This window comes from Urocampus carinirostris, chromosome 7, assembly GCF_059441175.1.
Source record: "Urocampus carinirostris isolate Australia breed hairy pipefish chromosome 7, RoL_Ucar_1.0, whole genome shotgun sequence".
Lineage (NCBI taxonomy): Eukaryota > Metazoa > Chordata > Actinopteri > Syngnathiformes > Syngnathidae > Urocampus > Urocampus carinirostris.
Window position 1 is genome coordinate 10,975,123 of NC_142355.1, and position 14,914 is coordinate 10,990,036.

At 36.9% G+C, this 14,914-nt stretch overlaps 1 protein-coding gene across 4 annotated transcripts in view; it reads right to left on the minus strand.

Moving 5' to 3' along the window:
- Positions 1 to 14,914, minus strand: part of far1 (fatty acyl CoA reductase 1) — a 33,716-nt gene that overhangs the window by 16,303 nt on the left and 2,499 nt on the right. For all 4 annotated transcript variants that reach the window (XM_088339740.1, XM_088339737.1, XM_088339739.1 and 1 more), the window contains exons 2-3: positions 4,728 to 4,840; positions 2,643 to 2,759 (exon numbers count right to left, since the gene is read on the minus strand). In XM_088339740.1, coding sequence (XP_088195866.1) covers positions 2,643 to 2,759; positions 4,728 to 4,829 — 219 coding nt within the window. In that variant the 5' untranslated portion in view covers positions 4,830 to 4,840. The remainder of the gene's footprint in view (positions 1 to 2,642; positions 2,760 to 4,727; positions 4,841 to 14,914) is intronic.

Below are 14,914 nucleotides of genomic sequence, written 5' to 3' on the forward strand. Positions count from 1 at the left end.
TCTTTTAAAGTCCAATTTTCCAATTCCTCCAGTACAATTAAAACCAGAAATCCGGTGTGAATCCTCTATTTTGTAGCTACACCTAAAATAATTTGTTTGAACTTCCAAACCAAATGCACCACCCAACAGTTCAAATATTCATATAGAAATCAAGTCGTATTCTTCAGTCAAGTAAGTGCAATTTATATATTCGATTTTTAATCTTTCTTAGGACTTATGATTTATAGATCTTGAGTGTGGATCTGAACAATATGTGTGCACATATAGAGGCGTTGGGTAAAAATGATGGTAACATGTTGCTCACTGGGAAACGCCACTTTAAATTTTTGCATAGCCCATAATAAGTCATTAGTTGATGCATAATCCTTGCAATAATACTTTTCGTCGCGCCCCGTTTAGATGTGGCATCCACCAGTTCTCTTACGCGGCCCAAGGGGGCGATGATGCTTCATAGGACAATCGTAAACAAAACAATGCCAGCTGCTGTTAATGACAAGGGGAGAAAATGCAATGGCAAAGTGAAGCCGCCGGAGCAGGCGTGTTGGTGTCATTTTTAACCAGCCGTAGTTATCATTTTTTCATTTAATGTTTGGTCTATCACTGCTGAGAAACATGGCAAGAATTCTTGGCATTTACAAGCACCTCACCCAAAATTCAAGCACTTTTCAAACCTTGAAAAAACACATTAAAATTCAAGCATTTTCAAGAATTTCAAGCCCCCGTACGAACCTTGAATATATTGCAATGAGTAGGGTTTTATTTTAGGTTCGTAGAATTGTAACGAGCTCCCCAACTTTGTATCAACAAACAAGGGGAAAACAACTCGACTTGCAAAAATATATGATAGAATTAACAAAAATTGTGGATTGCTTTTTTTTAATTGTCCAATGGGATTGAAACATTCTTACGAATATGATCAATCTTTTAATATTTACCACCAGAAATTAGGAAAACCATTCCCGCCAGTAAAAAAAGTCACTTTAAAAAAAGGTAAAAAGAAAATACAGTATAGGGGAGTATTTTTTTCCGTCATATATTCAGAAGCAAGATTGACCGACCCACCTCATCCCCCTCAGGGACCTGTTAAAGCAAGTAAAGGATTTTAATTTCCACATTGTCCAAAATTTTGTATTTCTTTAGGAAAAAATATTTTCAATGCCCTTATTAGCAGGCATGCTGCTTTGGGTTACCGTAAATTACGGACAGCAGAACACACCTAATTAAAAGCCGCACGGACGAATTCAAGAACTCAACTTTGTCATCTTACAAAACACAATGGATTTTAAGTTGCAGGCTTTTACTGCCCAAAAAATTAACGGATTCACCTCCATTTTTTACATTTTAACTCCAGCACACACGTGTTTTCATCTGCGTCGTTTTCAGTTTATGTCACATGTTGTCAGATCATGTGACTATTCAAGATGCCGTTCACAAAGACGACCACATATTTACTACTGCGCCAAAATAAACGTAAATGAGGGCTGTGTCGCATAAAATGTGAGTCCATATTTCTAGACGACAGTGCCACGGCAACCTGGCTGTGGAGAATAGCACCAGATTGCAACACAGTCATGGTTTTTGTGCTGCGGTCATTTGTGGTTGCCGTGGGACGAGCCAAATTGCTTGTCATCGTTCCTCGAGGATTAAAGGAAATTTAATCGACCTGATATTGACGATGATATTACAGAAAGGCAAATGTCGCGTTTTTGATTGATAACTTCCCCGTTGAATTGGGATGTATAGATTGAGGACTCGATTTATGGGTAAAATAAAAAAAATAAAAATAGTGAGTGCGTTACAAATATTAAATTAAGTACCATATTGTCAAACCTCCTGTTTTATGTAATATTAAAATGATGTGGCAAAAACATGGAATAATTTCTCCGAGGGTGGTCATAAATGTTTCCGGATGTCAGAGTGGTGTTTGGTCAGTGACTTTTACATGTGTGTTGCTGCTGTGTTTTTGCTGTTACTTGTTACTGTGTCTCAATGGCTTTTCTCCATTTTGTGTTTGTTATTTAAACTTTAAAAACTGTATTTCTTTGTAAATAGCTCATGTTTCAACGTGGGCACATGCGGCTTAAAGTCAGGTGCGGGTTTTGGATGTAAAATACGTTTTGTTTTTTTTATTAAAAATGTGTGGCTCATAGTCAGTCCGGTGCAAATATCTTGAGTCACCGTTAAATGATGGACGTATTATTTTCTGTAATGTGTGCTAATATGTTATATTATTCACTGAAGCCTATTTTGAGTTTGGGGTCAGAGAAAAAATAAGACAAGGTTTGCTAGAAGAATCATAATTCAATTTAAGGATTGTGCTTCAGATAGAGCCTGTCTCAGAAGACTTTGAGCAAGGGATGATCTAAAACATAAGCAAGCCGCCGTCAACAGCCTGAAACAAAAAAGGCATTTATGTAGTCATTTGACATCTAAATAAATTTTAGATAACCACACCAGGCAAGACTCACACACGCACGAAGTCTGAAATTAACCAGTCAAGCAATTCAGTGTTTTCATTGGTCCATTTCTCACTTAACATGGCTCAAAAAAGTATGTAACTATATAACACTATGTTCTGATTTAGATGCACTTCGTTTCCCCAGAAGCAAACCAAGACATCATTGAATCTTTAAACTACTCACCTTGCTGCTAATCATGTCCGTAATGCGAGCCTGAGGGCTCTGGCCAGTTTTTGACCTGACCATCACATATACAGAATTAACTCCTGGACACGACCGTAGAAGCTTCTCCAGCAGTACCTGTGGTGGCCAGAGGAAAAGTGTAAAAAAGAAAAGGGAAAAGAGAAAAAAGAAAAGTCCATCACTACACTAATTTATCGTCTATATCACTGGAAAAGAATAATGTAAAAAAATAAAAGAAGTATTGTGTTCAAAAATCCAAAAAGGGTTTTGTCGGTTTTAAACTCCGGTTTCAAGCTTACCGATTTAATCAATTGTAGTAATCGTACCTTCCTCTAGCCCACGCCTCTCAATCGTCCTAAACTAGTTAAGTCAAGTCATGTTTATTTGTATAGCCCTTAATCACAAATAGTCTCAAAGCGCTGCACAGATTATTGGAATCCAAAGACAATTTTTACACCATCCCCTGATCTAAAACCTACATGAGCGCAAGGAAAAACTCAAAAACCTCAACATGAGGAAAATGAAGAAACCTTAACCCTAACCCACATGAGGTAAGCCCCCTTCCAGGATGAACAAGCTGCAATGCAACTAGGGATCTGTGCTGTGCTTAGGCACGGTAGCGCTCAAAATATCTATAAAATCTGGATTTTATAAGCAAGCTTGTACAATTGACCCTAGTAGTGTGAATGCACCCTAAGAGTGCTGTAGCTTGAGCCCTTTTGCACATTATCCTCCATGTTCCAGTGTTGGGACTAACACTTTATAAAGGAACGTGTTCCAGGAACACATTTACTTTTCTCAGTAACGTGTACGCATCATTAATAAAATGTTCTAACGCTAATGTCATTACAACATGATATGTTACAGCTTTACTTTCTATACATATATGCAGTGTCCTCTGACTCCTGAAGACTTATGCATCACTCACATTGTCACATAAAACCAGCTGCACGTACAGTGGGATGGGCGTGTTTATGTTGAATAACAAGGTACAACTGAAACAGTTATGGCGGCGCCATCTCCAGCACGAGCAAGAGAACGCCGACTTTCTCCTCAGAGATATTCTCACTACTATATATACTCGCATCGGAGCGGAATTTAGAACTATAAAATAAAATACAGAAAACAGTGGGTCAGCTTTTAGGTGCATATTTGGTTGTGTCGCCAGTAGCAAATGGTAGAAAGCGCGAGGAGAGGGTGGGCGTGTCTTATAAAGGAACAACAGACGAGAAATCAACGGAGCAATCCTTTTTTAACTAGATTGCCACTTTCAGAGTAACACTACTCTTTAGTGTCAGTTATATAGGGGATTACTGAAGTTTTTTTAGTTAAATAACTTGTAACTAACTTATTACTGTTTTTCATTAACATGTAACACTGATCCCTTCTCACTTTCTTAATCTCTCCCTAACACCCACTTCATGGCCGTACCTCTGCTTCACGGCCAGAAATTTCTGACCGTGCATCGGCCCGGTATTGCAGTACCTCCGGGAACGGTGCATTCGCAATGATCGCAGCAAGGCTTTAAGGCTAGGACCTTAGCTTGGCCTTTTGGCTGAGAGTAAGAGTCCCGGTTCCTAGGCTTTGTAGCGTATTATGAACTGACCGATAACTGATAATGGATAATGAATAAAGAAGATAGAACAATAACCCTTAAAAAATCCCCCCCCACCTTACATTTTTAGGCCAATGCTAAAAGACACATAATTTATCAATACACCTATAACATTAAAAAAATAATCTGCCTAGGTGGGTCAAATAATATTTGCCAACAATGTTTACAGTCTCAATTTTATTGCTAGGTTACTCGTTCCCTGGATTAAAATGACTTCTTGGTATTTAAGTACAGCAGTTTAGCATCTCTGCCAGTCTATTAACATGCATACTGTAGGTCTAGAATCCCCTGTTGTGGCTGTCTGTGGAATGTGAAAAATTGATGAAATTCAAATCCCAACAGCAAGGAACTCATTGAAAAAAATTCAGTGATAAAATTATGTTGTAAAAAAAAAACACAGACACCAAAAATTGCTTATCATTGCTTCTGTCAAACCAATTGACTTTCTGCCAAGTCAATTACAAAAGTACCTTTCCCATGAAGCCAGTTGCTCCAGTGATCAGCACATTTTTTCCTGCATAGTATTCTGGTATGCTCATCATGTCTGCAAACGTTTTTGTCGAAGTCCTCATTGCTACTCCTCCTGTACAATAAGAACAAAATCACAAAAGAAATATTAGCTAGTGGAGCACATCTTTGAACCTTTTCCCAGTTGTTTTACAAGGTGGATGAGTTACTGTGTAAATGGACTTTCCGTTTAGCGCTGCCTGACACATCGGCAGTATGAGCCCCAGCTGCACAATTATTGAGCGAATTGTTATTCGATCAATAACGGCAAAATATGACGTGCCAGTAATCGGTCCAATAGAAACAAATAAACCTGATAATTAGTCATGTGAGACCATGCTATAATATTCAATGAGCCGACACAACTTGTTAGAAGAATCTGAAGCATTGATGAGATGCGTGTCTTTATTTTGTGTAGAATATGGTTGTATTAGTAAATGAAAGCTTGACTTTCAAGAACACATAGTGTACTTCCCTGCTGGAGTAAAGATAAAATGTATTTATTGGGGATAGGAGTGTAGTCAATGGGTAGCGAGTTAGAAGGTCTGCCATTACTAACAATAACCTGATAAGTGGGGAAACCTGGTGGACCAACTAGGGGAATGTAAATCAATAACTCACTTAGTGCCACTGCATATTGATAACTGGGCTACTGTGTGTAGGCAATTCCTTTCCGTTTTAAGTGTTTTTATAAGGTTGATAGAAAATGTAATTCTGTAGCTTAAGTTATACTTTTAAGAAGACGGATATGCAAGTATAATCAAAACTATTAGCAATACTAACCAACCAGGATGAGGCATGCACAAAAAGTCAAACTGAGGGTAACAAACAAATGAATTCAAAGAAAAAAACAAAAAAAACTTTGTTATACCTCATGTTTTTTCTGTTCGATACATTGCGTTTACAGTTATTTAGTAGAAAGTTGAACATCAAAATACCAAAAGTGCATTGGATTTGTGAACTTAATATAATATACAAATATTTTGTTCCAATTTACTTGTACTTGAGTATAGTTGATATTTTGTCACATACAACGCTTGGAATAGACCAAGAGAATTGAATTTATTGTCATTCTAAAACAGTAAATGCAAGACAAAATTACCATTTGTCCCTTGCAGTAACTAAAAAGGATGATAATGAGATTAAAGCCAATGCCTTTTCATGAGTCATCCATATCCCTAGCAGTCCAGTGGTCGGAGTTAGTCGCTCACCATCGCGACCCGGGCTCAAATCCCATTACAACAAAAAAATGCCTACACAGACCTGGAGTTATTTTTTGGGGTAAAAAAAGATGCATGCTATAAAACTCTGGTATTGTTAACGGGAGGTGTGACCGGCCCGCGAGCTGTAATTTGGGGACAACTGGAGTAACATACTCAAGTACAAGTATCTAATTTACTCACACAAATGCACAGTTAGTGTACTTGTAGGTATACTACTTCAACACTTTTTTATACTTAATTGAAACAATATCATTTTTAAGTATCACACTATCTTAAGTCACAGTACCAGTGGCTCATGTTAATTTCGTTGTGCACTTCACATATTACAACGACATTAAATTTGTCAACTAACAATGCTTACAATAGAGTAGAAGAATATAATAGAAATATTTTTAATCTGCTAAATTCATAGTCCATTAATGACTGGTGGGTGGGCAGGCATACAACATTCTATGAACTATATATATTGCTGAGTGTTTACCTTTAGGTTTTAGAGTTAACGTGTACTTCAATTTGTATCTAACTTGTGTTTCATTAGAACTATTAAGCTATTTTGTATTCCTAGTTTTAAATCCTAATGTGTTTTGCAGGGTTTCAGTGTGGAGGAGTACTACAGATACAGAGTTGATAGGATTGTCTGAAACTTCAGAACATTGTCTTCTAATATAGATATAGTCCAGCATTATGGTGAATCTTATCATTGCACAGGTTAAACTGCAGAGTAGAACTGACTGATATCACTTCTTAAAATAGACATTTGGAAATAGCGTTGCAAAAGAAAATCTACAGGGCTGAAATGGGGAAGGCATGTTTTGTGTTCCATTTGCAAACACACTTTCTCCTGCAAGGGAGTGGTGCATGAAGAGAATAAACATAAAAATAAAAAACTTAGTTCAACTAAATGAACAGCAGCCAATCTTTAATTTCAAGCTTCTTTGTCCTCTGGAGATGCAATTAGATTTACAATGGCAACCCACAACTAGATGACTTGTGAAAATGTGGCCTTTGTGAATACTGTACAAGCGAGACTGAAGCAAATAAAAATTAAAACAGCAAATGGCAAGGGGAGTGAAAATAATCAAAGTGCTATTTTCACACTTCAATATGTATGCAATCTGTAAATAAATTCTGCAATTGTCAGTTGAAAAAATCCTGACTCGACATCGTGCAAACAGGTGTCAGGGTGTTGGTTATATTCGGCACATAAGAAAACCCTCCCACTGAGAACCCGTCCGTCACTTGTTATGCAAAAGTTGGCCAAGAAAGAACACGTCAATTCTAGCTAGTGTATGTGCTATAAACAAACCAGTCAAATAACGCAGGGCAATCTTTGGGCTGAACTACTTTGACCTTCAATTGAGTTTCTATTCTTGAGCTACTGTAGCTTGCACTAGACAGACAGGCAGCAAGCTGATCCTTGATTCCACATTCGCATGCTCAATAATTCATATTCAGCTATCCAGGCGCAAAGTCATAGATTAGAAAGAGGAAAGATTTAGAGGTACATTGCTGCAATGGGTGAGAACAAGGGGGGAGTCATTTCACGTGTGTGGCCGTGGTTTTCTTTTATTCTAGGATTAAAATGGTGAAAATCAAAAAGATTGTTTCAACTACAATCCAAATGGCAACACAACCCCCCCCCCCAAATTAAGAAGAGTTTATTTGTGTGTATCAAAGAATTTACATACTTGCACGCGCAACAAAAGAAGCTCGACAGAGGCTAGAAAGGTGATTTCAGCCAGAAGATGCCATCAGCAAGTAGAATATTTTGAAGTTACGGACACCATTTTTAAGACACATATCCTTCTAAATTCCAGTTTGGATGTTATCATTAATAAAGTATCATTATTTCACCCAAAAATGTCATCTCAGGTAAGAATGTGAGTTTTCTGTTTTCGCTGGAATGTTTAGAGTTTTAGCTTGTTCTGTGGCACTTAAAATACGAAGAAATAGATTATATAGATAGATAGATAGATAGTTCTAAAATAAGTTTATAAATTTGGAATCAATAATGCTGTTTTGTTTAAAAGAAAATCTACAGGGTTTGTACTAATTTGTTTAAAAGCTTATTATTGACTTTCAAAGCAAAGTTTCAAATTTCTCGAGTAATATAAAAAAAAAAAAGCCCTGGGCTGGGGCTAAGATAGCCAACCGAGGCCGCCATGTTTGGGGCCCCGCCACCACAGAGACAAGAGGCTTGGAGAGTCCGTGGTTCTTTCCATCCCAGTCATTCAGATGAGAACAACCCCAAGATAAACCACCAAATGGGAGAAAAATCTTCTTTCCTTAAGCTTCCTGTGAGACCATGTGCGGCCTTATATACACCCCAGCCCCCTTACAAACACTCCTGCCATGTAAATAAATTGTAGTTTGTTAGAATCAAACCACGTGCGTTATTTATTTATTTGTTTGTCTATATATTGTCCTTTTGGACGGATAGATCATTCTCATTATCAAACACTGCAAACATCGATAATTAAGAACTAAAATAGAACATGTTTAGAGTGATGCTTCCTTTATGATAAACAATACTAGAGACAAAAAGGCTATTTAGGACTAATTCGAGTGGGAAATCCTGAGCACCCCCTACTGGCCGAATCGGTAACCACATAATTCGATTCTGAACTGAATTAATATAACTTAAAGCAATTTTATCTACACTAGGGAATGTAGGAAACCATTATTCAGAAGTTTCGGCTCCCCTCTCACAGAATGAAAACATGGTAAGGTTGAATTCAAAGTGACATTGGATCCTCGGTTTTTGTTTTTACTCATTGGGTGAGTAATTTATGTACATTTTGTATGGTAATGCTGATGACTAAAGAACATGAGAAACTTAAAATTATACAATCTTGTCTCGATGGAAAACAAGTGTCTAATCCTTGTTTGGGTGTTTACGTAGCAACAGAACACAATGCCCAGCAGGCCTCAACATGAACAAAAATCCAGTAAAAGAGAAGGGATCGGGTGCTCCAATGAAAATGGGTGATGTTCAATGAAATCAGATACGTTTTAGGAATAATCTAAGGATGTCTGATAACAGCTCTTTTTTCCATTTTTTTTGCAAACCGATACCCAAATATTGAGCAATTGTCTACACTACAGACTAATACCATCTGTATTTGAAGACCCCTTCTTTCTGCAAATTAAAGACTGTTATTTTTTAAATAAATACATTTAAGTATTTGAACAATGCATTTGTTTTTAAGTCAATGTCCTATTTCTTTAATTCGAGGTTGCCAATTCTTAAATGGTCGGTAAAGGGAAACAAATTTTGGTATCAGTTCCGATCACCTAATCAGATACATTAAATAAGGCTTGTATCAGCATGGATACTCTTAATTGATAGTAATCCAAAAAGCAATACATCGCCAAAGCATTGAGATTCAAAGTAGATCAGGACTAAAGTTTAATATCCAATCCTGATAATTAGACAAAACATACAAAACAACAAAGAAAATATAAACGGTTTGTATTGATTTTTTAGATACAGGACAGGTTCAATAATGAAGCAATCAGGCCAAAATGAAGAACTCATTCCTCCAAAACATTTGCATTCACACACTACTCAAACGGACCACGAGTATGATAGATGTTGCTGTATTGTGTAGTGCAACTGAACATGAGTGCTACAAAGCACAAGGAAGATTACAAGCTACAGAGACTCAAAATGACCAAACCAGACCATATTATTCTTAGTATCTATTCATAAATGCATATTTATAATTTTCAAAAAATTATTATCAAGGGGTTGGCGCCGCTCATCAGAAAGTATCAAGTTTTTGGGAATGGTTTCAGTATGATAAATCACCATCAGATGGCAGGAGTGGCTTTGATCAGATCTTTGTCCACACATCGAGGAAGCCCACTTCCTATATCCATTGAATGAGTGTGTGTTGGCAGCTTCATATGGCAAGTAAGTGTTTTGGAGCAGTGTGGCAAAAGTTGTGAGGTATGTAAAAAAACAAGGAGTTAATTATTCAACAAAGCTTTTTACTCTCATAAAAAGATGTCATATTCCCATTGCCATCATCTGGTCAGAGAATGAATGCGATTGCTATGGTGACCAAAATTGTATGATCAATTCAGCGAAAACATCAAGCGCTGAAAAGCTCCTTCAAAGTTCATGCATTCGTTAATTTTTCTAGAAATAAACTGTCATTTTGCAAGCAAAGTGTCCTTGTGTTTATGGAAAGCCTTGTTTAGATATTGGAGGTATCAAAAATGAAAGAAAAAGCACTAGAGTGAAAGTTCTACTTGAAATGTATCCTTTCACAAAAAGCCATTTATCTCAGATTTTTTTAAGGAAATGAATAATCTCAAGAAATTTAGCAATATTCAACCGCTTGGTAAAAGCAAGTTACATGCATTTTTCGATTGAAAGATGTGGGTACACAATTTATTTTGATAAGTCACATGTCTATATAGCTACAGAACTAAATTTCAGGCATGGGTCATGACTTGTAAGAAGGGTGTGGAAGAAATACCGTATTAATTTGTGTCTAACACCCAAGGCTAATTTTAGATTTAGATTTTTTTTTTACTTTTTCCCGGCTCAAACCAAGCATTCAAAGTGACAAACGATGTTAAATACACGCAGCCATGATTCAAATCATTTATTGACAACTGTGAACACAATACCACTATAAAACTTACAATGTATTTATTTCGTGTCCTTCAAAGTCCGATTCGTCAGCTACACAAAAGTGGTTTTCCTTTCACGCTTTTTTTGCGTCTAGTTATAGCTTTCAAGAGTTAAGAATAGATTCTGTTTTTACTTCATTCTCCAACATTAGTCTCTGGTACTGTGAATAAAAATAGTGTGATAAAGAGATAAAATGTAAATGCGTGTTATAAACAAATAAATACAGTACTCCTGCCTGCGTGTAGACTGATTTTAATTGAAACACATCACCTCAAATGCCCGATTCACTCTCGGAAATCTTACAATAGCTTTATCCCCACCTCAAAAAATACCCTGATCTAAACAATTCACAAAGTTCTCCCATTTTGACTGTAAAATGCTGAATTTCTCCTAAGGTAAGATTTTCATCCCTGAAATTTTCATTAGGCCTTGAAAATGTTTGACTCATGGCAAAAATTGGGTGGCACCGGCGTTCCCAATTTGAGAAAAAAACGACTGGCTTTGCAGCAACATTTTGGTATCATGATTTTTTTTTTTTAAATAAAATAATAATAAAAATCATAATGAAATTATTAATAATAATAATAATGAGGATAAATTAAAAAGTAAAAGGGCAGCACAGCAGCGCAGTGATTAGCGCGTGTGCAACAGTCATTTCATTTCAGTTCTGAGATCATGAGATCGAACCTCCTGTGTGGAGTTTGCATTTTCTCCCTGTGCTTGCGTGGGTTTCCTCCGGGCACTCCGGTTTCCTCCCACATTCCAAAAACATGCACATTAGGTTAATTGGCCGGTCCAAATTGTCCCTCGGTGTGAATGAGCAAGCGAATTGTCTGTCCCCTGTGTGCCCTGCGACTGGCTGGCAACCAGTTCAGGATGTTCCCTGCCCACTGCCCGATGATGGCTGGGATGGGCTCCAGCACCCCCGCGCCCCTACTGAGGATAAGCGGTGCAGATAATGGATGGATGGATAAAAAGTAAAAACATCCCATATTTCAGGTTTTTATGGTTTTGTTACAACAGTAATATGTGTAACACTAAGAAATAGATAATAGTCAAAATCAGGGATGGGTACAATTATAATTATAGATTGTTTTCTTAAACAGTGTCTCTGAATGTTTTACACAATGCCATTTCAGAACAAGCATTTTACCAACAAATCTTTTTTTTTTAAATGTATTTTTCATTGACACATATATCTATACTATATTAAGTTAATCTCATCTCATCAGCTGCAACGCTTATCCTCAGGGGGTGCTGGAGCCCATCCCAGGAATCATCGGGCAGTAGGCAGGGGACACCCTGAACTGGTTGCCAGCCAATCGCAGGGCACACAGGAACAGACAATTCGCTCGTTCATTCACACCTAGGGACAATTTGGACCGGCTAATCCACCTGAAATGCATGTCTTTGGAATGTGGGAGGAAACCGGAGTGCCCGGAGGAAACCCACGCAGGCACGGGGAAAAGATACAAACTCCGCACAGAAAGTCCGGTAGCTGGATTTGAACCCACACAGGAGGTTCCTAAGACCTTAGAACTGTGCCGCACACGCGCTAACCACTGCGCCGCCGTGCTGCCCATATTAAGTTAATATTATTATTAAAAAATATTATATTAATAATATACATTATTATTGTTTTTGTCACTCTCCAACCTAATTTTATCCCGTTTGGACCCCACTCCAACCTAACAGGGTGGATCCTAACAGGGTGGATCGACTTTTAGCTAGCTAACTTTCAACAGATTAACAAAACTTTAATAATTAAATCTTATATACTTAAAAAATGGTACTCAAGAAACAATTTCCATAATCAGGTAGCGCTTTTAAAGTGCCTCATACAATTATAACACATTTAAAATCAAATAAAAAAGTAAGGAGAGTGTAGTTTGAAGCTTATCCTTTTCCAGAGCCTGCCAAAATCAAATGATTGTTTTTTGGAATTGTAGTCTTTTTGGGGAGTACCGTAGTTTCCGCACTATAGGGCGCACCGGGTTATAGGGCGTACCCCCCAAAAAAAGTTTTTTTCTTCCATAGATAAGGCGCACCGGATTATAAGGCGCTACAATGGGAACGTGGACAAAACAGTCAGATAGTTCGGTCCAACTTATTACCCCCTTAACATTCCCAAAGCTTGCAAAGAAGCAAATACGTGTCGTAGACACGTGCGGATGCGGTGTCCGTACGATGTCACTCAAATGCATCGTTTCAAATATCATTCGGAAGGTTAAAGTCTTGGGATTCAAGAAATGCCAACCATTCCTTAGTTTCTATTTTCTTTTTCGCTCGCAAGTTTACTGTGCATATGACAATAAACACTTGCAATTGAGTTTAATTCACTCAACTCATCACAGCAACATCAAAATCGTTCTAAAACAAGATACCGGGAAAATATAAAGCCGCATAGCTCACCTAAGTTCTCACGTTCAATAATGATACGCAACCATGGTCTTCTTACAACCGTGAGTGAAGTAAATCCAGGAGAGTAAAATATTTACAAATACAGACTAATGAAACATGTTTCTTTATAGCGTACTTTAGCAAACTTGCTATTCAGAGTCATCTTTTTCGTCCAATTGCAGGGTTTGTTTTGGCCCTCTAGCCTATCCGAGGCTCCAAATAACTTCAGCCATTAGCGATCGATTTAACTGATGATTGACGCATCTTTTTCGGCCAATTGCAGGGTTTGTTTTGGCCCTCTAGCCAATCCGAGGCTCCGAGTAACTTCAGCCAATAGCGATCGATTCAAATGATGATTGACACATTGGTTAGCCAATGAAACACCGGTATATAAATCCCAGCATACACCGCGGACTACTCCACGTTCGGGGGGAAATCGAGTCGGCGGCTGTTGCGTAAGTTGCGAGACCTTGCGACTTAATATTGAGCCATATATAATGCGCACTGTATTATAAGGCGCATGGTCAGCTTTTGAAAAAAATTAAGACTTTTAGGTGCGCCTTATAGTGCGGAAAATACGGTAATTGAGCACATTCTACAGGGTGGATAATTACCACGGTGGCATTTAGAATATGAACAAAATAGCAAGTAAATATATAAATTCACAACTTTTAATTTCATGGTGAAATCAAGTTTCGTGTAGTTTATCCAATTATTAAAGAAAAAAGGATTTTAGAATTTTATGACCTACACCTCTTGAAGTTAAATACATTGCACTGCAGACAAATTGAGCATGAGTGTCACCAAAAGGTTATCTAAAATACAAAATAATATTTGAAATCAGCACATTTTTGGGGGTGCTCAAGCACCCGCAAATTGAACCCAAACTATAATAGTGTTTTTAAAACTCTATTTCCTTAAAGATGGATAGGATAGGCTAAAATATGAAATAGTAAAAAGTAAACCAAAACAAAAATGTGAACAACGCAGCGTTGGAAATACTCCACTGCCCTAAGATGGTTGAGTCCATTTAATTCGTAGTACCGCTTCATCGGTTTTCATCAGTAGTATTTTTGTAGTATTTCTATAGTAGATTTTTTTGTAGTATATCTGTAGTATTAAGGAGTTGTAATTTTGTCGTGTTTATGTAGTCATAATTTATAGAATGCTGTAGTATTACTGCCGTATTTTTAAAGTGCCATTTTTGTATTATTTCCGTCATAGAATCTTTGTGGTATATCTTTTTGTAATATTTCTATAGTATTTTTAAAATATTGTTGTAGTTTTATTTTGTAGTATTTTGTAGCATTTTTACGGTAGTATTTTAGTGGTGTATTTTTGTAGCATTTCTGTTGTAATATTTATTTAGCAGTATTTTTGTATTTTAATGTTACTGTAGTGGTATTTTAGTTGTTTTTATGCCGAAGGACTTTAAAGTATTTGCATATTAGTATCTTTGTAGTATTTCTTAAGTATTTTTAATATTACTGTAGTTGTATTGTTGTGGTATTTATGCTGTAATATTTCTAAAATAATATTTTTGTATTATTTCTATAATATTTTTTTCTAGTCAGAATGAAGACGAAATCATATGTTAGATGCTGTTTTGAGCACTTATTTTGTGATGTTTATTTTTCCTACAACACCAAGAGACAATTGAGACAAAGTTGGCACCAGAAAAAATATGCTTTTTAGTACTAGTACTATATTTACTATTATATCGATATCTTCATTAGATTTGGACCATTTTTGTTCAACGGGGTGTAGGTTTTCCACCCCTCAGCACCTTCAAAACTCTTAACCTAAAATCGCCCCTGTTTGAAATGCATTTTATAAATGATTAAATGAATGTAAACACTTAAAGCGAATAATTGAAGTACTT